The sequence below is a fragment of the Cavia porcellus genome, unplaced genomic scaffold (genome assembly GCF_034190915.1).
Source record: "Cavia porcellus strain 051 isolate PalLab524CR breed Dunkin Hartley unplaced genomic scaffold, mCavPor4.1 scaffold_20, whole genome shotgun sequence".
Taxonomy (NCBI): domain Eukaryota; kingdom Metazoa; phylum Chordata; class Mammalia; order Rodentia; family Caviidae; genus Cavia; species Cavia porcellus.
In genome coordinates, this window is record NW_026947503.1 from 67,156,591 (window position 1) to 67,177,887 (window position 21,297).

A 21,297-nucleotide genomic window follows, 5' to 3' on the forward strand; every position below is an offset into this window, starting at 1 on the left:
ATCTGTGCCTGGCTAAAAGGATTCTGAGGATGTGATCAAAGTTAAGGATCTGGAGATGGAGAGATTATCCTGGGTTTTCCCCATGGGCCCAAGTCAATCCCGGAGTCCTGAACGGGAGACCTGAGGATACAGAAGTGGTCAGAGAGAAAGCACCAGACCAGGACAAGAGCACCATCACTGGCTTTGGAGGTGATGAAGGGGCCACAAGCTGAGGGAAGCGGGAAGCCTGTAGGAGATGCGGAAGGCCAGTCCTGTCCCTGAACCAGCAGAAGAAAGGCTGTTCTGCCACTACCTTGACTCATCCCACTGAGCCCCCATCAGAATGTTGATCGCAGAACCCTAAGACGGTACATTTGTGTTGGTTTAAGTCACTGGGTTTGCAACAATTCGCCGAGACAGTAATAAGACACTAACACCAGCAGGACGACTGAGCTGTCTGGCCATCATGTGATCCTGCTGGGGTGACCTCGATGACCACACCTCAGGTGAAAGCCAGCCAGGATGCTCTGGAGGAGCCTGCCTCTGCTTTGCATCTGCTCTGACTTAGCTTGGATTCCAGCCCCTGCCTGCAGCCAGCCTGTTCCCACGTGTGCAGCAAGGACCTTGGGAATCAGCCTGCAGGGGGTGCCGTGCCCCCAGGCCCCTGAGATGCTCACCTCTCTGTGACAACAGGGAGGATGAAGAACATCCAGAAGTGAATTCCAAACACGAGGATGACCTGGAAGATGACCTTGCCCAGCACCGTCTTCCTGAGGTAGAGCGCGCGGTCCACCACCATGGTGCCAAACTGGATGAGGACCATGACCAGGAACGGCCCAGGCACCTGGTCCTCGGACAGCGAGGAGGTGATGTCTGCTGCCGCTGAGTGTTTCTGGGGAAAAGAGTGTGGGTTGGTGCCGAGCCACCTTTCCCAGGGTAGAAGTCTTGGTCAGTGGACCAACCTACCCCGAAGGCCCAGAAGCCAAAGACAATGATGACAAAGTCCACGGTGTCGGCCAGGAACATGAGCACGTACACGTCGGTCACAGCGCTGTAGTCGGGGTGGATGAGGTTGTAGAAGAACTGCCGGATGGGCACGTAGATTTGCAGAGTCCTGGGAGACAAGAGAACCATGCGCGTGCTTCGAGAGGGCAGGTTGGGGGAGTGACCGCTCTGTCCTCATCCCTGCTCTGTGTCCCTCTCCCAGCCCAGCTCTGCTACATAGGGTGGGGCTGCTACATGGCCTGACGATGCTGCCATACTGTCCCCAGGACCTCCAGGCTGCTGCAGGTTCTGCAAACCTGGGTGCCAACAGGACCCGGGCCACAGGGGAATGGGGCAGGGTGAGGATGGCTCTAGGGAACATGGGGTACAGACTGGAGGGACTAAGGCACCATCCTTTTGTCTCCTTCCTGTCCCGTCCTTCTGCATGGAGCCAACTGGCCCTGATCTATCTCTCCAGCCCACTCTGCCTTTCCTCTGAGCTGGGCTCTGAGCACCACCAGCTTGGCTGGCAGCCCTCACCTGGCTCCTCAGAACCTCACATTTGCCATCTGGGTGGCCCTAGCAGGTGGGTGGGGACCCTGCAGGTGCTGGGGGCACGGGTGACCAGCGGTGTGAGTGCACCTGAGGCCTGTCTGGCTCTGTCCTTTTGGCTCTACCTGTCCACTGGGCTGGGTGGTAACCATGCCTGGGCTGTGCCCCGAAAACCCCGAAATCATTCATGTGCTTTGTTCTGGGAAGAAGAATGTGTATGTGAAAGCTACTGCATTTGCTGAAAAATGACTTTTAAGAACAGTGCAAACACAGATGGTTTTAACCCTTGGCAAACAGATGGTGTCTGTAGTCCTGACCTCTGGTGCGGAGGAGAGGGCACAGCCCAGCTGGGAAGCTGCACTCACTTTCGGATGGTGAAGTTTTTGGCCTGGACCAAGTGTTCCTGTAGCTTCTTCACATACAGCTCCCTCCTGCTCCTCTGCTTCACGCCCAGGATGCTGCTGCCCTTCTGGCTGCTGTTGCGGGTGCTCGTGCTGCCTGGGGGAGCCAGGACGGGAAGATGCTCAGGATGGGAGCCAGGTTTGCCACTCAGGGAGGCCGGGTCTGACTGCTGGGATGTGGGCACAGATGTGCCTAGCACTGAGGGACCTATGTGCTGGGCCTTCACCCGAGGTGTGGCTCTGCCCTGATTGTTCCCTAATGTTGTCCCAGGAGGGAGCACTTCAAAGAGTGGCTTCTATTGCACCAGGTAGGGTGTGTGGCCCCTGCCTTTTATCGCATCCCGATTTCTCCCACCCATAAGGAGTGTGACCTGGCCTCCCTGTGTCTGTCCCCAAACTGGCCCTGAAGATGGACACACAAAGGTGTCTGGAGAGCTCCAGACCTTGTACCCCAAAACACACAGCAGAGCATGTCACTTCCTGTTTATGTGAGGTCCACCAAAAAATCAACAACCAGCTTTGAAAGTGACTGATGATCTGGCTGACACTTCCCATGACTACACCGAAATCCATTTGCAAACTGAGCTGTGACGGGGGCATCCTGGATGCACCAAGGAGGACGTCCACCTGCAACATGCAGACTTTCCTGTGCCTAGCGTTCATACAGACCTCAGGGGTATGGTGGCCCTGCCCATAGTGACCTCAGATCCTTATCCTGGGACGGAATTTCCAGCAGAGGCAGAACATGAACCTGTTCAGCACTCTTCTCCCGTGCAGTCTCGGTCTCCTGCCAGCTCCCAGTGATTCAGGTCCCCAGGCCCCCAGCATCAGCAGAGCTGCTGTGGGACACCCACCTCTTTTTTTTTTTTTTTTTTTTTTTGTCTTTTTTTCATTTTTATCGGTACCGGGGATCAAACTCAGGACCGCCTGCTTGCAAGGCAGGTGCTTATGCTGCTGAGCTAAATCCCCAGCCCCTGGACACCCACCTCTTTTGGACCTGTTTGAGGAGAAGCTGGATCCTGGGGAGACTGGGGAGCTGCAGCTTGAGCGCTTCCTGCGCACAGCCGTGGGGGGCTCAGGGAAGGTCACGTGCACTGATTCCACCGAGGCAGCCAGGTTGATGGATTTGAGCGAGTCGGCGGAATCTCTCCGGCTGTGGCCAAGGGACAGCTCAGCATCCGAGTCCTCCTTGTCGGTACCACTGTCCACGACGTCATCCTCATCCCACAAGCCATGGCACTGGATAGGAAGAAAGGGACAATGAGATCACCGTTTTGGAGGAACAGCTAGAAGGCGGCAGCAGTTACCCCAGTGAGTGTGAGGGTCGGAACCCAGCCTGGCGCCCCCGGTGTCCAGCCACCCCCACTGCCTGCAGCCCGAGGTACCTTCAGGATGGAGCGGTGAAAGAAGAGGGCTAGGAGCTGGATGAGGTCGTAGAGCACGTAGCCCTCCTTCTTCTCCACCCCGATGATGTTCGGGGGGTGGTAGGGCTTGTCCTTGTGAACTTCCACGTTCTTGTTCCAGGGGAAGAACCCAAACTGGAAGAAATACTTCACCACGATTGCCACCTGCAGAGGGGTGACGGGAATTAGACCTATTTCGTTCTCCCTCCAGGAACAGGGTGACATGTGACATGGTGACACAGACATTCAGGAGCCCTCCGGCTCGGGCTGTCATGGGCAGGGCTGGACTCTGAGCACCTCGCAGGCAAGGTAGGGTGCCAGAGGCTCAGCCCACCCAACCCACACTGCGTCTTCTGCTTCAGAGAATGTGGATTTTGTATTGACTTAACTGAATGTTTACAGAATCATTCTGCTATGAAAACCTAGTAGCCAGGAGCAGCCAAGCCAAAGGGGGGCCTTGTCTCCATATTGCGCCAGGCATGGATTGGGCTCCTGCTGGGGCAGCACACAGGTCCAGAGCAGAATGCAGGGCGTCCACCTCCTTCCTCAGAGCAATAGAAAGAGCTCCTTTTCCCGTCTGTCTTTGAGCTCTCCTACCCACACAGCTCTCAGTGGTGGGCAACAGTTCCAACTGCGGTGACTTAGTTTCAGCTTAATTTCCTGCTTGCTTCATTCCTCGATGCTGGAGCGCCCCGTGTAACAAAGGGCTATTTTGGTTTGTCCTCTTAGACACTTGGAGAGATTGAATCCTTCACAGTGAGCTACATCTCCAGACCAGTTTTTATTTACTTTTGGAAGAGTCCTGCTGAATTGCTGAGTCACCGCGGCTGGGTTTGGACCTTCCTGCCTTAGCCTCCAGAGTGCTGGGATCACAGGCTAAGATGAAAGCTGTGCAAGCAACTCGTTCCCTTTTGTGTTCCTGGTGCCTCCTCCTCCTTGCCCCAGGTGGGGAAGGGCATTTGAGGGTGCCCTGCCCGACAGGGCCTGGAGTGCTGTTCACCCCAGCCCCGAGTTAGCTGTGACCAGCTCAGCCTCAAGAACACCAGCGGTCTTCCTACCCTTTCTTACCTGCTCCAACTGACATCCTGGGCATCTTGCTCTCCTTGGCTGCCGAGCTACTTGAAAGCCCTCTGCCCTTCCAGGCTCTTACCCTAACCTGAGCCCCTGGATGTCATGGCAGTGCCTGTTACCCCGATGTCAGCTCCAGGCAGGGTGGGTGCTCTGGACCTGAGCACCCAGGACTCTGGGGACCAAGCCTGTGAGCCTCCCTCTCTGGGGTCATGGGGCTGATTCTGAATTAAGAGGGCAGAGTGGGAAACACAGCTTCTTTGTCCGTCCAGGTGGTACTGGGAGAGATGTCACCTTTTTGGTCCCTCAGATTTTCTGTATCCAGGTAGGTCTGGATCTGCCTGTGGGTCCCAAGATGGACAGTGCCCCAGGCTCCAGGTCCCCACTCTGCTCAGCAAGGACAGCCCCCACCCCGGAGCTGATTCTTTGGGGCTTGTGGTGGGCTCCGGACGTCTCCCACCCCTGGCCAGGTGGGTCCTCTGGCTGGTCCTTGCGCCCTTGCCTCCCTTGGGAGCGATGCTGCCTCCCCCACCCCGTGTGGTGCTGGAAGGTGCCGGCTCAGTGGTGCCGGGCCTGCCTAACACACCTCGGTGTAGACGATGGCCATCATCCAGAAGCGCCGGCTGGGCCTGGGCACCGACAGCATGGCCCACAGGAAGATGAGGATGGGCAGCAGCAGGGTGATCATGGAGGCCGAGACCATGTGGTTGAGGATGATCACGAAGTAGCACACCATCTCAGAGCGGGCCACCAGTGTGTTGTACATGGCATAGAACAGCAGCAGGAAGCGCGGCTGGCCCACGTAGAACCGCTCTGACTCTTCCAGCTCGTCGTCATGGAACATCCTGCAGACACAGTGGACCGGTGAGGCGCCCGTCCCAGGCCCTTGGTGCAGTCCCTCCCACAGTGCCCGGCCCTCCTGCCTGGACCAAGGAGCCCTTGTCTTAAACGCGTGGGGCAGGACGAGCTCTGGGGGTGGGGAGTTTACAGACTGCAGAGCAAGGTGTCCAGAGTTTGGAGCCCGTGCACTTTATCCACGCAGCCTGAAGGTGATTTCATCAACTATCAGCACAGTTCGTTTCCTGACATGACATCACCCATGTCTGGCACTAGGTCTGCACTCAAAAAATGTCAGATCTGGGACCACTTTGGAGGGTCACTGTTTGATTCGAGGTTTGGGGACCGGGGGCGTGACTGCAGAAGACACTGTGAGAGCGGGGGTCACTCAGGGCCTCTGATGTTATTGCTGGGTCTGGAACTCAGTCACACAGGGGCCCCAGTGTGCCTTGGATGCACCGGGCCATCCCAGCCTGCGCGTGAGTGGGGCCGGGCTCTTACTTGTTAAGCAGCAGCTCACTGGCCGTCAGTTCGTGGGTCAGGGGTGGCAGCAGGCTGGACCCAAGCTTGTCGGTGCGGCTGTCATCTGGGCTGACCACCATTTGGTTCTTGGCCCCAATGCCATCCTGTGAGCCGAAGGACAAGTGCTCGCAGGTGACTGCCTTGCTGTAGGAGGGTGGCGCCTCCACCTCCCCGTCGTCTGTGGAGACCTGCGGCAGCTCGTCGTCATCATCTTCCTCCTCGTCCTCGTCCTCAGGAGTGAGGCTGGCGTCCTCAGCCTCTACCCCGTAGCCCACCCCGTACTCTTCCTTCTCCTCCTCCTCCACCTCCTCTTCCTTTGCCTCCTCCATCTGGGTGCCCACTGCCTCCTCCTCCACCTCGGCCTCCACCTCCTCGATGGTCTCTGTGGTCCCCTGGCGGGAGTACAGCATGGTACACTGGGTGGGCTCGCTGCAGGGACAGAGGAAGGCCAGGCCCTGGCTCAGCATCAACGTGGCCCAGACTCTCCAGGCCACAAGACACTACTCCAGACAGAACCCCACCTACCAACTTCCAGGCAGTGTGGCCACACTGCATTTGTCCTGAGCCTTCAGGATTTTCAGCTCTGAGCTGCAGAAACTGCAGCCAGAGGCCTGGAATGCAACATCACCACCAGGCCCAGGGCAAAGAGCAAACCCATCTCCTCCGAGGCTCCCAGCAGAGCCAGTGAGCCTCCGCATGTGCACAGGGCAGGAGGACACATGTCCTGCAGGACCAAGGCTCATGCACAGAAGCAGGCCTCAGCTTGGTCCTCAGCCCTGAGACTCATGGGGATGCAGTCTACCAGCAATCCTACCTCGCTGGGGGTGAACTCTGGCTGAACCAAGCAATGCACCCTTAAGAATCACCCTCTTCGACTTTTGCCTCCCCTTTGCTTTCCAGGTTTTGCCTTTTTCTTACTGGTGTGCAACACACTTGACTGAATCTCCTGCACCCCTAGGGGGCAGCCTTTCGGACTTCTTCACTTTTTTAGGGGGTGCTGCTCCTCCCCAAGGTCACTTTCCGCTCCCAAGGCCATCTTGTTGGGCTGCACTCCGGGGCTCCTGTCCCACACCCCCCATCAGCTTCAGCCTCTCCTCTACAGTTTCTCTACCCCACCACCACTCCCTGAGCTGGTTTTCTCCCCAGATCGAATCCGTTTCTCTCACCACTGCCCGCAGTGTAGACAGTGAGTAAGTGACAGTGGACCAGCCTCCACAGAGCCCTCGGGGCATTGTGAGCCTGAGGAGTTGGGTCTGCAAGATCCCTGGAGCCTTCTGGGGTCTGAATCCCCAGGACGTGGTCCTCAGAGTGGAGGGAGCCAGCTCTGACCAGCTTTGCTGAGGCTGACCTCAAGGGACAGGGCCTCCTGGGAAGCTGCAGAACCAGTCCCAGCCACAGGGGCTTCCAGACAGACTATCTCAGTGCTGCCGGACGGACAGACAGACGCAGCTTCCAGAAGTCTGGAAACCCAAGCTCCGTCCCTGTGACTGGGGCTGTCGGGGCCTGCGTGGCCATGTACCAACCTCATGCCCACCAGAGGACACCCAGGTGGCACATGCCTGCTCAACAGGCCTGCTGCAGTGCCTGCCCACAGAAGCGGGCCTCTGATGGTCACCGTGCCCGCCCTGGGGCTCTGTTCACATAGCTGAGGCCCTGGCCTTTGTTCTTGGGGGACTAAGAAGCAGTTTGGGCTCAAATGCAGATAATTGCATTTCTAAGTCATTTTACGATAGGATTTAATGAGGAGACTAATCCTAGAATATACATATATATATATATATATATATATATATATATATATATATATTTTTTTTTTTTACAAATAAAACAAGTGATAGTCTACAAAGGTGACATAGTCTACTGTATAATATTAATTCTTTTCAAAAGCCAGTGCTAAGGGGCTAGGGCTCAGAAGCACAGCACCTGCCTGGCAAGTGTGAGGCTTTGAGCTCAGTTACTGGTATCAAAAAAAAAAAAGCTAGTGGTAAACACACACTTTTAGGTTAGGTAAGTGCATGTGCTCTCTGCAGAGTTACTTTTTAGCAAACAGTGAAGTAAGGCAGAGTTTCACTTTTTACCACTGTATATATTTTTTTGTCATGAAACCTTTTCCCGTCTGAGGCTGCAGGAAGCCTGCTTAGGTCTTAGCAAATGGGAAGTGTGAACACTTAAAGGACCAGGTTTATGATAAGGATTTTTTTCTTTTTGTACCAAGGATCAAACTCACGACCTCGCACTTGCCAGGTAGGCGCTTGTGCCGCTGAGCTATATGCCTGGCCCTATGATAAGGACTTTGAATAGATAAAACTAAGGAGTGGTCAGGTCTCAGAGAGCTATCCAGGGCCACTGTGTCTCTGAAGGGCCAGTGGCAATGCTGTGGTTAATCATGCAAACTCTAAAACAAAGATGGAGAACGGGACAGACAGCATTACAGGACCCACACGGGCCGTGACGTCAGGAGGTGAGGTGAGGAACAACGCATGCACGAGGTAAGCACCTTGACACTAAGCTGCCACTGTCAGCAGATGAGGAGGACATGTCCATGCTGAGCATTTTACGGAGCCGAGGCCGCGAGCGCTCGCTCGTTTTGGGCACAGGGTCTGGTCCGTCTAAGTCATCAAGCGTGGACTGCCTCGAGAACAGCATGGTGGCTTCGGTGTAGCAGCTAGCAGCGCAAACAGTCACAGAGACACAGAGTTAGCGGTGGCGGTAGAATCCCACACGGATCGTGGACCAACACACAGCCATGCAGAAACCACACACAACGCCACCAACACCACTGACAGCGCCTGGGGACAGGACAGCGAGACACAGGGAGACTGTAGCTTAAATAACGCATCGGCTGTAATACATCATCACACGGCCCTCTCTGAATGGATGGGGACACAGACCAGCGATGAGGGCCATGAGATCTCTTGAGAAGCTCAGTGTACTTAACTTTGCAATGAGATTTTGTAGTTGAAGAAATATGCTTTCTTTAGAATTGCAATCCTGAGCCCATCAAGAGCATTTTAAAACCCAATTGCATAAGCAGAGATAACTGCTCATAGAATTTGCATAAAATTTTTTCTTTCTTTTTTTAACCACTGTCTTGCAAATGCAAGAGGAGAAGCTCAGGAGTGAGCCAACTAATAGATCTCCCATCCTCCTTCTCAGTGAGGCTCAGCTCCGTCAAACCAGAGGCCTTGGACAGGAGTGATGCTGGCTTGATATGCAGCTGGATATCAACCAACATCAAAGAACAAAAGGAATGCTACAGAGAAAATAACTAACAATGGAATTCTAGCAATGCCAGATCCTTGTGTCCATTAATGTTTCTTTTTAACTAATGTTTGTTCCAGATGCTGGGTTAGGTCTCAGACCTGCCTTTGGGGAGAGAACCTGTGGGCCCTGACCTTGGCAGGCTCCCGGCCAGGGAGGGCAGGGCCCGAGGCACAGGGTGCCCTGCAGTATACAGGGGCACCTCTAGGTGGCCTATTTTCTAAACAATGAGTATCCCTTTCAGATCTGGGAAAGTGTCTCAAAAATGTAACCGCAGCAATTTCAGCTGCTGTGGCTGCTTCAGGAAAGTGATGCTGTCTGATTCTGTAAGTCAATCACTAGAAATCAAGTTTGTCATTTTACATCTGGATCCGAAGGAAGTCAGGACCATTCTGTCCAGGAAATACAGATCCACTTGTCAGCTTCCCGACCCAAGCCTCATCACTGCCTGCTGGACAGTTGAGATGCAGGACTTGGACATCACAGCCATCGGTACACCTAGTAGATACCTCCAGCCAAGTCCTCATCCCTGCTGGGGGAGGGGGCTTTAAGGTGTCCAGGTCCAGCCTCCACAGAAGGACTCCCTCTGGGGAAGCCCACTGCCTCTCTGGCAATCATCTGCTTTCCCAAAGGCCCAAGAAGGAGCAATTATTATCTGGAAACCAGAACCTACCTACTTTTCTTCCTTCTTTCCTTCCTTCCTTCTTTTTTTTTTTTTTTTTTTTTTTGGTCTTTTTGAGACAGGGTCTTGCTATGCAGTTCAGGCTGGCCTTGGGCTCACTTTGTAGCCCAGGCTGGTCTTGAATTTGCAAACAATTCTCCTGCCTCAGCCTCCCAAGTGCTGGGATTACAGGAGCGTGTCACCACGCCTAGATGACCAGAACATTTCTGAAGTAGAGAAGCTGGGAATGTATAAAGGGTCGTGATGTAAAGGGAGAGATGCTTAACTCACTAAGCTCAGCAAAACACATCTAACTGAGGCTTCCCTTCCTTCAGGTTAAAAATCAAAGCCAAAATAGACTAAAAACAAATCTGAAAAGGTCTGGTTTTCTAGTAAATTTACTTATTGATTGGCCATTTTGTAACTTGAGGAATATTTTGACAGCATTTGCTAAAAAAGCAACCAGTGAATTTAAATATCTAATTTAAGGATCTCGTAACTCAATTTTCTTCCTAATTCTAACCCATAATTCTTGGTTGTGGATGTTATTTTACATTTATAATCTTGGGTCAGATTTTACTATAGGCAGTCTTTTTTATTCATTTTCTCCTAAGTTTTGATTCGTTGTATTTAGTTAACTCTTAACTGGAAACATTGTAACTTGTTATGCAGTGAATGATCACTGTTACAGTACTGTGTGCTATCTTGCAGGCAGTTTCTTTTCAATGCACTTTCTAATCTTTTCTATTCCTTCAATTCAGCTTCATTCTGAAGTAGCTGCTCTCAAGCCAGGCTCACGATGATGTTCAGTATACCCAGGATACCTTTTAAATTTAAGGAAATTTTTTGCATTTATGTGCACTTTATCCCTTTGGGAGTTAGCGCAACATTTCATGAAATTCCAAAAGGCTTGTGTTACCAATCACTGTTAATGTTATAACAAATGATGGTCTATTTCATTTATTTTCCTTTTTACTTGCCAAGTTCCAGGAACCAGGTAACAAAAAATCTTTAATTTATGATACAAGATAAGGAGGAAAGTTTTATAAGGGCATTTGAGAAAAGATTACAAGTCACTTTATGGGGCAGGCTGTATACTTTCTTGAAGAAAAGATGCAAAGGAACAATAGTGGAGTGGCAGACTCTGCCCAGGGGCATCAAATCCTTCACTGCGGAGGAGGAAGTCTTTCCAGATGAATACGAGCGTGACTTGCAGGTAAGTTCTCGAGAGCTGTCTGGAACTTTGTATTTTGGATTTTAAAAATATAGCTTGGATCTATGCAATTCCATACACATGGAGCCGACCTGGGCAGAGCTGGAGGCAGCTGAATATTGGTAAAAGTTAAACAAACAAACAAAAAAGAATGAATGGACAAATGAGCAAATTCATGGGTGGATGGGTGGGTGGAAGCTTAGCACATCCATCTCTCCGCCATTCCCGCTTTCTGGAAAATGGTTGTTGGTCATGAGTAAGTTCTATGTATCCTTGTTTTGTGGAGCTGGGAATGGAACCCAGCATCCCATCATCCACTCCACAGCAGGCAGATATGGAAAGTCTCCTCTGTCCCTTCACCCTTCCTGGAACAGGAAGCAGCCCTGGTCAGCACGAGAGCCAGAACAGAGACACGCCTGCCCTCACCCTGCGGCACACATCTGTACACCATGCACACCTACTTGGTGTCTTCACTGGTTATATTATCACTGCCATTTGGCACTAGGATCTGGTCCAGGATCACTGAGACACACTCCAGCCCGCATGAAAGCAGAGCTGGGAGTGATCCCGGACGCTAAGCCTCAGAAGAAGCGGGGAAGGCGGGCTCTAGGTTTTGGCACTAAAGCAAAGGGAGAACAATTTCATTTAAATCCTGGTGCCCAGATATAGCTAGAGTTTACTAGAATAAGAACACACTTAGGAAGACTGGCAGCTTTAAAACAGTCATTAGGCTCACAGGAAATAAAAATCAGCCACAGAATTAGCAAGGGCAAGGCTTCCCTAAGAAGCCTGTCTGGAGAAAATTAAGCTCGACTTTCAGTAGGTTGAATTGCAGGCTGCTTTCTGGAGGATGCAGTGAGGTGCCACAGGCGCTCACCAACTGAATGACAGGAAGTAAAACCTTCTTAGACAGAGAGTCCTCGCTGATGAGGAAATCAATGGTTTGACCTCAAAATTTGAAAGGCTCCTGCCTTAAGCATTTCCTCTTCTCACAAAAATACAGCAGGGACCCCGGAGCGGCTAGGGGTCCCTGGAGTGGAGTGGATGGCAGTGGTACCTCCATGCGGTGGCCACCACTGGGTTCCTGGGCTCGGGTCCCAGTGGAACCACGCACCTGTGGGGCATGGTGTGGCTTTCATAGGCTCCCAGCACTTGGTTTCAGGATGTCTTAAGCTCCCTGTAACCAAGCTCTGTGACTGGAAGGTATTAGCAACAATTGTTCACACCTAGAAGGATCTTCAAGGGTGGAGAAGGCAGCCCCTAGGCTCAGCCACTCTCTCCAGATCGCAAGGGAAGGAGTCAGTGGAATCAGCTCCATGGTGTTTATTCTAAAATTCTTAAAGCAATCAATCGGGACGGGAAAGATGAAACAGGTGGAAGGCCCTGTAAAACAGCCTGCATGGAGCAGCTACTTGGAAGGTGGGATGGGCTGGGGAGGGAAGAGACCGTGTCATTTGCTTCCAGCTCGGGAATCTGTCCTGGGCCCGAGAAGCAGAAGGGTTTCCACCGCTCACCGGCAATTTCCGCTTTTGGTTGCTCTGTCTGGGTGGAAACACTCTGCAAGCACCTGACCAGAGCTGAGCCCAGCCCACTCACTTCACCTCAGTGGCGTCCATCTCATTCACCCTGAGCAGGCACCAGCCTGTGCAGAAGGAGGGAGTACCTGGAGATGCTGTCGTGGGAATCTAAGCTGTCCATTCTGTGGGCTGCCGGGGCCCTGGGACCGGCTCTGGGCCCCTCCTCGATGGTGTCCAGGCCCGACTCCCGGGACAGGTTCATGATGTGGTTCTGATAGTACATGTGGATGCTCTCGCGGGTCGGGACGTTGCCCTGAGGAGAAGGGGACAAGCATGCCAGGGTTCTTACTCGAGCTCACCCAGCCCCGGGGCCCTGGCCTGTCAGGAAGACCATGCCAGGCTGGCCAGGCTGGAACGGAATCTGCTTGAACATGGTGTTAGTCAGAAGCAGCATCAGGGGATCTAATAAGAAGCCCATTCTCAAGGGCAGGTAACTTCTAGAAACAGACTACTAGTTATAAAAGCAATCTGTAAATTGTGTGTGACTGTTGCATGTTTTGCTGCTCTTCACGTAGCTTAACGTTTCCTGTGAGCAGTTTCAGGTCAGCTATCATCCTTCACGGGGCTCGTCTAAGTCCTTCACTGTAAACTCAGGAGAGCGGGGGAGGGGGACTCAGAATGAACCAAGCAGCGGTTCACTAGGATCCTGCAGGCCTGCGCAAACGTGTGGTCAATGTCTGATTACTTAATTCTGGGGCTGGAGTAACCCTCAACCTCCAGAAAAGCCAAAGGGCTTAAGCAACAACTCCCTGAAAAGAAAATGTTCTGTCTTATTTTACTTGGAGTTTTGGATCCAGCCTAGCTGTTCTGAACTATTCCAAACTATTCCGGGATCAGAAACTGCTCATGGGCTGACGGGATTTCTACACCTGACCTTGAGCACAGCTGCAGGCAGACTGAACCTGTCATGTGGAATTGGCTCTGGCTGTAGGATAAAGTGTGTGTGACTTTTTAGACTTAGGTCCCCTCCCCTAGGGCATTTCATGATGTATATAAATATTCTAAAATAAAACAATTCCACAGATGTGAAACATTTCTGGACTCAAACATTCTGGATGAGGGCTACAAAATCTGTATAATAGATTTGAAATTCCTTGTCTTGGCTTACACCGAGCTGCCTGTCTCTCTATTTTCTGATAGGAGTCTTGCTAAGCTGGTAAGTTGCCCAGGTTGGGCTTGAATCTGAGATCCTCCTGCCTCAGCCTCCCAGAGTATGGATCAGAGGTGGATACCACCTGGCCCGGTGTGGCAGTCTTTTGAGTGTGGAAGGATGTGAGGAGAATAATGCTACCTTCTTGATCTCTCGGGTCAGCATGCACCTCTCAATCCTCAGCACCGTGGAGATGTCGATGTGCTCCCTGGAGATGGAGTTGAGCCATGTGGTGAAGCTGTCCACGGTGGCCAGGAACAGGACCCAAGTGAACTTCACGATGTTAAAGATCCGCTTGATGATGTTGTCTAGGAGGAAAGGACACAGCGCCACTTCAGAGGAGGGAACACTGCCCGATGTGGCCGTCCGGACCTGCGGTGAGCTTTCACCAGAGCCACGCCCTGGCTGGGACTGCGGGATGGGACACTACCCGTGGCAGTGGTGGAACTGAAAGGAAACTGACATCAGCTTTGTCACATTTGACCCCAGGGATCAAAAGCAGCGGCTCTCACACCCCCAGGAGGTCAGTCCTCACAGAGCGCTGGGACACACAAGGCCCCATGAGAAGGTCCAGGTTTCCAAAAGCACTTGACAAACATCGCAGGAACATTGGTCAGTCCAGGGGCCTGGCCTGCTCCTATAAGGTCACTATGAATCACCGTCACACCATCACCAAGACAGCAATGACAGGGGCCTCTGTGCATATCCCTCAGAGGCCCGGTTCTCCTCCACGGGCTCGATGTGAGGCTTCGCAGCCTGCAGTGCAGCGGGCCGGCTGTGATCAGGCCCCCAGTCAGCAGGGCACGGCAGCAGCAGCACGTGTCTGCTCCTGGGGCCCGCAGTCCATCACTGTATTCTGTTCTTAAGAGTTGCTGGGGAAATAGTCTGCTCATTCATTCAGACTTCAGTGCTTCTTGCTGCCTTTGTGTTTTCAAACACCTGAAAGCTGTTTCTCAAAGAGCTCTACACACTGAGTAAGCGCGTGTGCCAGAAAACTGTTTCCTTCCTTCTTACCAGACTGAGCTGTGGCCCTCGCCACCACCATCCCCGGCCTGAGACCCCTTCCTCAGTGGCCTGGGTATGGCTGTGGCCCTGGACAGCTGTCACATAGCAGCTCAACCCAGGACCCCATTGTGTGCCCAGCAAGTGCAGCGTGTGGCTCTCTGGGGCCCCCGAGGTTTAAATGTGAAATGCTGAGAAATGCCTGAGGAGGTCTCATGGCTGTGACCTCAGTTTTAGGAATAGTATACAGCTGTAAAAATTGAGATCCTGTCATTTGCAACAGTTGGGTGAGTGTAGAAGACAGCACGTTGAAAGAAATAAGCCTGGATGCTCTCACTGGCTGGGGAGCCAAACTGCCCAGCTTTGAGAAGCAGAGTTCGGGGCTCCCAGGCTGGGAGGTGGGGTGGGTGAGGAGTGGGGCCAAGGGTTCAAGTGTGTGGCCTAGAGAGTGACTCGTGATTTGTGCGAACAGCATGAGGACCGCAGTCCCCGCTCCTGTACTGCAGACACACACCAGAGTCTGGGCGCTCTCCGCACAGCATGCACACACGACAGTGACTATGCGAGAGCTGATTTCCCGGGGAGTGTGATCTCCCACCTGGCACGGGACAGCTCCCTGGGCTTGGGCCCCCACAGTAGGAACCCCTGGAAGGACACGAGCCTTCACACCAGCACCACTAGCAATCCCTCCTTTCCGGCCTCTAGCCGTGCACGGCCCTCGCCTGGGGACATCAGACAGTGCCTTGGGGGAGCACATGGGAACTAAAGTCCACTCAGTTACGGGAACATAACTCGCGCTGGGCCTCGGTGGCTGGCTTTGGAGAGAAAAGCAGGGTGGGTGCTCAGCTGTGAATGGCACAGCCACCGGGCAGTTCTGTTGGGCCAGGCGGGATGGACACATCCTGTGTCCTGTCAGTGTTAAGCCAGTGACACATTGGCAGTCATTTTGCGATTTCAGGGGACCCAAAGAACTAACCCCAGCCCAAACACAGTGCTGGGTCAGTACTGCCCAGACAACTTCCACTCTGCACCAGATGGTGAAGGGTCACTTAGCTTCCACACTGCGCGCGTCTAAGGTTACCTGGCCCGTCAGACTTCTTTTTCACTGGTTCCTCCTCCCGGTCTTCCCATTCCACTGGACCTGCCACATGTGTTTAACAGAGATGAGTTACATTCCATGCAGGGTAATGAAATGCCAACAGTACTCCTCTGGGTGGAAAGGAATCTATAATCCAGTCTAGGACATTCTGCCTATTGCAAGAGGTCCTGGGGGAAAGGTGTGACAATTCGTTTCTGTGCATTCCAGAATAAAGATTATGTCTACAAGTAGCTGACTGCGACCTACAGCCAGGTACAGCCACAGGCTGCTGTTGGATGGCCTGAGTCCTAAAGGCTTTCATCTGTTTAATAGCTGAAGAGACATAAAAGAAGAATAGCTATGCATGGGAAAACCGTTTTTCAGTCAAATTTTAATGGCACTCAGCCATGCCCATTTCCTCCTGGGTCATCTCTGCCTGTGCCCAGGACGGCAGACCTTGAAACGCTCCTTGTTCATCCCGTCACAGAAAAAGTGCCACCTTCTGAGACATTCCATGAAATTTTAATTTTGCATACATTGGGATGGTGTTACAAATTTTAGTTTTAGTTTGCCATGTCTTAAGGTGACATCAGAGGATTCTGCTGGGTTCTTTACCCCTCACTTAAAATCAAGATAGAAAGAGCCGTAAATAAAAATACAGGTGGCCCGTCACACTTCAATTTCAGATAAAAAGGAACCTGGTTATGTTCCATTAAGTTACGTTCAGGTTGTACATAAGCTAAATATTACCGTTTTTTTTTTTTTATTTAGAAAACTCAAGCTTACTGGTTGTTACACTGGAGCCCTTGTGTTTCATTTGGTAACCCTAATGGAGACTATTCTGTTCCTGAGCTGACCTCACAGCTCACGTCTGCAAGCTGAGGTCCAGATAAATCTTTTCTACCACTGACTCGTTCAGTAGCCAAGCCGACCTGCTTGCTAGCGTTTGTGCAGGGCTCTGCTTTTGTTTCCGAAACGTCCATCTACGCAAAAACTGCCGTTCTGAGGAAGCCTAGAATCCCTCCTCCCTTGGGCCGTACCCTATTTTACTCTTTAGTCTCTTAGGAGAATTTGCAGTTTGCATGTCTTTAGGTTTCTTTCCTACACTCCTCTCTGGGGGGTTTGGAGCTGCCGGAAGTGGAGAACAGCGACACAGAATAGCCTGGTTCTGTGACCTTGGGCAGGCTCTTCCTGCTGGGGGCTGAGGTTCCTGCCTGTGCACAGAAGGTGCTGGCAGAAGGGCCTGCATGTGACCGTGCCCAAGGCACTGACCAAGGCTCTGGCCACCCAAGGACAGACAGTGAAGCGGAGGAGAGCTGGAAGAAGTGGCGCCTTCCACTGAGATGGCGCTGAGTGAGGGTTTACTAAAGGAAGGCACAAGCTGGTTTCAGCACTCCACAGCCCCAGGGTTGGTGCCTGCGCTGTGCTGTAACTGGTGGTTCTGCTTCAAGGTACAGAGCCAGCTTCAAGGTGATGCAACGACACGTGTCTAGGACTGACCACAGATCCTGAGAGAATCAACAGCCAAAGAACAAATGCAATCTTAAAAGAAGGGATGCCTGCCTTCCTAAGTGTCACAGCTGGCTACATGGCCACAGCTCAGGAGTACAGGGTGCAGGGCCAGAGTTCTGGACTAGGGAGAGGACCAGAGCAGAGTCCGGAATCAGACTGGGTGAGGGAGCCTGCCCTGACGGAAGAGGCAGTCAAATCCAATCAACAAGGAAGCACCATCTAACAAGCAGGGACAGGACAGTGTAGTTACCTATCCATTTAGGAATCCATATAACGAAAGACTTAAGGTGTCAATAAGATTAGTGGGAAAAACAACATTTGTTTATTATTTGAGGGATAAGCTTTATAAACCGGATGATGATTATGGAACCACCTGAGCAATACACATGTCACATAAATACATTAAAAACCCATTTACATAACACATACCTTAAAGTAAATCCAAATATCAACAATATGCCTAATATGTAAAGAAAGTCAATTAAGAAGAAAAAAAAAAAACCAAATAAGACCGCAACATGAACAAAAGGTGAAAGAGTTTAAATCTTAGAATCAGAAATACAAGTTAGCTAGAAAATGTGAAATCAATGTTTGGTCTCACTAGTTCAATGGCATTCAGAGGAGACTAAAGGCCACCTGTCATCTCTCGGGTACAAGTTACAAAATGGCAGGACTACCCGAGGTGTGGGAGGAGCCCCTGGCACCTGCCATGAAGTGGTGTACGTTACAGAAACCTTTGGAAAAATAGCTATTAAAATTAAAATGTCACATCCTTTAATCTAGTTAATCCATTTTAGAGAATCCAGTCTGTGACAAATGTGTTCTTCTGTACCTTTAAGTACACAGACAAACGCCTCGTTACTGAGGAAAGTTTTGCAAGAGCCTAAGAGCACTGCTTACTGTGGCAAGAGTCCGGAAGCAGCCTTTCTGTCCATTAAGATGAAATGAATGAATAAATTATGCACATCTGTATTGTGGAATTTTTGTAGCTGTTAAAAATGATACAGTTTCATGCATTTTTAATTGGAGAAATGTTCATGATATATTGTTAATGCAAGTACAAGAGTAATTCATAAGCATGAACTCATTTTGAAAAATAAACGAACAAATGACACACTCACAGACAAGGCTGAAATAAACAGAAAAGGGTGACAGCCATTATCAGCCTGCTCCCTTCAAGGCCAGTGCTGAGGCGCCCCTGGGGGGGCAGAGCTTCCATCCGGGTCTCTTCTCCAAGGCTTCCTACACTGGAGTATGAATGTATTTTGTTTCTTCACACAAATAAAAATCTAATTAAAGTCACCAAGAGATGTCAGGGGGAAAGGAAGTAAAAAAGAAGAGAGTTTTTCCCATTAAAATTACATTAGAAATTAAATTTTCCTTTTATTTTTTGGCTGCCTTTTGAATTTCACAGGGAATCTATGATGAGTTTTCTTTGTTAAAAAAAAAAAAAAAATATGGAAGACAGGACTCAAGTTCCCTGCAGTCAAACCACTTAATCTCCACCCTACTACTGTGGTTAATATGCTGAGTATTCTTCTAGATCTTTCTCTTGCATTTAATCACCATCATATTCACCCATTAACAATGCATATTACCTCAGGGGACCCAGGTCTCCTTTGTTTCATTAATGACTTCATTCTCTGCAGCCATTTTAGAAAGTGTTTTCAATAATCTGCTGGGAATCATTCTCCATGCCTATTCAGAGCCATCTACACCACTTTTAAGCTACCGAACAGCATTCCATAATATGCTGGAGATGATTCATTCATTACCCTCCTTTATACAGACATTTCGGGTGTTTCCAGAGTTGTGTTATTAACAAAAGAGGTCTGAGGAACATCCCTATATGTGGGTGTGTGCATGCTGTGAGGATGAGGACTACTTCCGGCTACGACGCACACCTAGGAGTGGGTTGGTCTCCCACAGGACGCATGCATGTGAGCAGGCCTGCTGTACACACCTCTTTGTGATGTGTGCAAGCACCTTGCTTTTAGCAGCTCTCAGGAAATACTTAGGCTCTTGCCAACCCACCAGATAAAAATTTAGTTTGTGCTTCTTGGATTACTAGTGAGACTGAACATTTTTGCTTCCTGGTCTGTGAATTACTTTTCATATCCTTTCATTTATTGGGTTGACTTTTTCTCTTGATTTGCAGGAATCCTTAGCAGACTCTGAATACTAAACCTTAGTGTAACAGCGTGAAAACACCGCGCACTGCTCCTGGGGATCACTCCTGTCGTCTGTGCACCTCTTCCCTGGGAAATGTGTCTATTCCTACACGGCACAGTGTTGAATTTGCTGCTGGTTTGAGACTAGGAGACAGACAATGTGCAGACTAGGGCAAGGCCTAGTCACCTAAAGGCCTGAGCTGGGGTAACCGGGATAAACCTCAGCAGGAATAAAACCTGCTGAGGACAGGAACATACGGGTGCATATGTTCATTTTTCGCACATCTGCCATGCTTGGTAGCAGCAGCAGAGGACACTCAACAACAAAGTGGTCTGTTTGCACACTCAGAAATGAGCATGTGCCCCTAGGTAGGGTTCCTGGGGTCCTCCCTGGGAACCTCCTCAGGAGGGAGGCTGTTCTTTGTTCTTTTGAAATGGGAAGGCGCCCATTTCACTCTCCTGCTGCTGGCCCCGCCTTGCACTATGCCCCCCCCCCCCCCCCCGTGCACTTTCTCTTTTTTTCCTGGATTAACCTCGTTGATTTTCTCCCCCAAGTCTAGCTTTCAGCTTAATGACTAAAGGCTTTCTCTTGTATTCCTTTTTTTTATTACTTAATATTAATTAAAAATTACTTTTCTGCCCCTTCTATTTTCTTTGGGTTGCTCCTCTTTTTTGCCACTTTATAGTATTTATCTTGAGTTAAATTTTTGCATTCATCTATCCCAAGTGCCAGCCGTGAGCAAGGAAGGACAAGTGGAGCTCTGGGCACCCTGGAATCTAAAACATCAGCCCTGGAAGCTGCTGTCCCTTCCATGCTGCGGTGCCCCCAGCAGGAGGTGCGGACACTCACCCTGCCCAGACCCTCTCCTCTTGCGTTTCTGCTCCTCTCTTGCAGACTTTTTCTTCTCCTTGCGCCGCTGTCTGAGTGCTGTCTTAGGGTCAGTAATCCAGGCTTGATACACAAACTGTAGGAAGAAAGTTCAATTACTTTCTGGTTTTTTAATAATTTGCAATGAAAGGGAGAGGGACCAATTGGAGTTTTCTAAGTTTAGGGAATCTTGTTTTTTTGCTCCCACCCCAAACCCTCCTTCATCTCCAGATGCTGGGCTGACCCATGCTGTTTTCATCATCTTAAGATTTAATGTGAAAACAGATGCTGTGAGAATCTGGTATCACAGCAGATTCCACTGTCATTTGGTATCACAGATGATCATGATAGGAACTTTGGGAATACACTAATCCCCTCCCCCTAAATCCTAAATCCCACCACCTCTGCCAGACTCCATGGTTGATTCTTTTATTCTACGCCGCCCAACAGGAATAGATGGAAGCCCCATCAGGGTGGTTAGAATGGTTTCTCCCATCACATCAGACTGAGCCCCGAACAAGACAATAGCTTTCACATTCACTTTGGGAAGTAGTTTTGCACATTTGATGCTCTCCTGTGTGGATAACAGCTATACCAGCAACTTGAGAAAGGCCTTGCAAGTGAGTAGTGTTTTGAGAGGAGAAATGGTATGGAGTCCGGACAGTGTGGAAGGAAACCGTGGTGTTTTGTTTGCCTTTCGTCATTTGAGTTTCAAAGCTGAAAATAGTTGCAGTAACGTATTGCGACCGATGACCAGAGATGACAGTCCCACACAGCATCCCCATCTTCAGAGTCATGCAGAAGGAAGGAGGGAGTCCCAAAGCCAGGCAGGCATGCCCCCATGCACCCCACACACTGGGTCTCAGGGAAGCTGGCTTTCACGCTAAGGTGAAGTGAAATGAGCGCTCTCCGGGCACTCCTGTGAGCCCAGCTATTTTCACTTTGTCCTACATTAGCTTCAGATTTTTGAAATCTTTGTAGAATGCAGCATGAACAAACCATTGACCTTGTGGCACCAGTGGGAGACAGAGGGGTCAGCGTTTCCACGTGTGCAATGT

At 50.8% G+C, this 21,297-nt stretch overlaps 1 protein-coding gene across 4 annotated transcripts in view; it reads right to left on the bottom strand.

Moving 5' to 3' along the window:
* Window positions 1-21,297, bottom strand: part of Piezo2 (piezo type mechanosensitive ion channel component 2) — a 286,025-nt gene that overhangs the window by 20,031 nt on the left and 244,697 nt on the right. For 3 of the 4 annotated variants that reach the window (XM_063231990.1, XM_063231989.1, XM_063231991.1), the window contains 12 exons: window positions 20,222-20,336; window positions 15,692-15,751; window positions 13,750-13,916; window positions 12,545-12,711; window positions 8,244-8,411; window positions 5,726-6,175; window positions 4,974-5,232; window positions 3,302-3,484; window positions 2,903-3,155; window positions 1,881-2,013; window positions 946-1,093; window positions 657-871 (listed from right to left, as the gene is read on the bottom strand). In XM_063231990.1, coding sequence (XP_063088060.1) covers window positions 657-871; window positions 946-1,093; window positions 1,881-2,013; window positions 2,903-3,155; window positions 3,302-3,484; window positions 4,974-5,232; window positions 5,726-6,175; window positions 8,244-8,411; window positions 12,545-12,711; window positions 13,750-13,916; window positions 15,692-15,751; window positions 20,222-20,336 — 2,318 coding nt within the window. The remainder of the gene's footprint in view (window positions 1-656; window positions 872-945; window positions 1,094-1,880; window positions 2,014-2,902; window positions 3,156-3,301; window positions 3,485-4,973; window positions 5,233-5,725; window positions 6,176-8,243; window positions 8,412-12,544; window positions 12,712-13,749; window positions 13,917-15,691; window positions 15,752-20,221; window positions 20,337-21,297) is intronic. The other variant, XM_023562692.2, reaches the window with a different exon arrangement.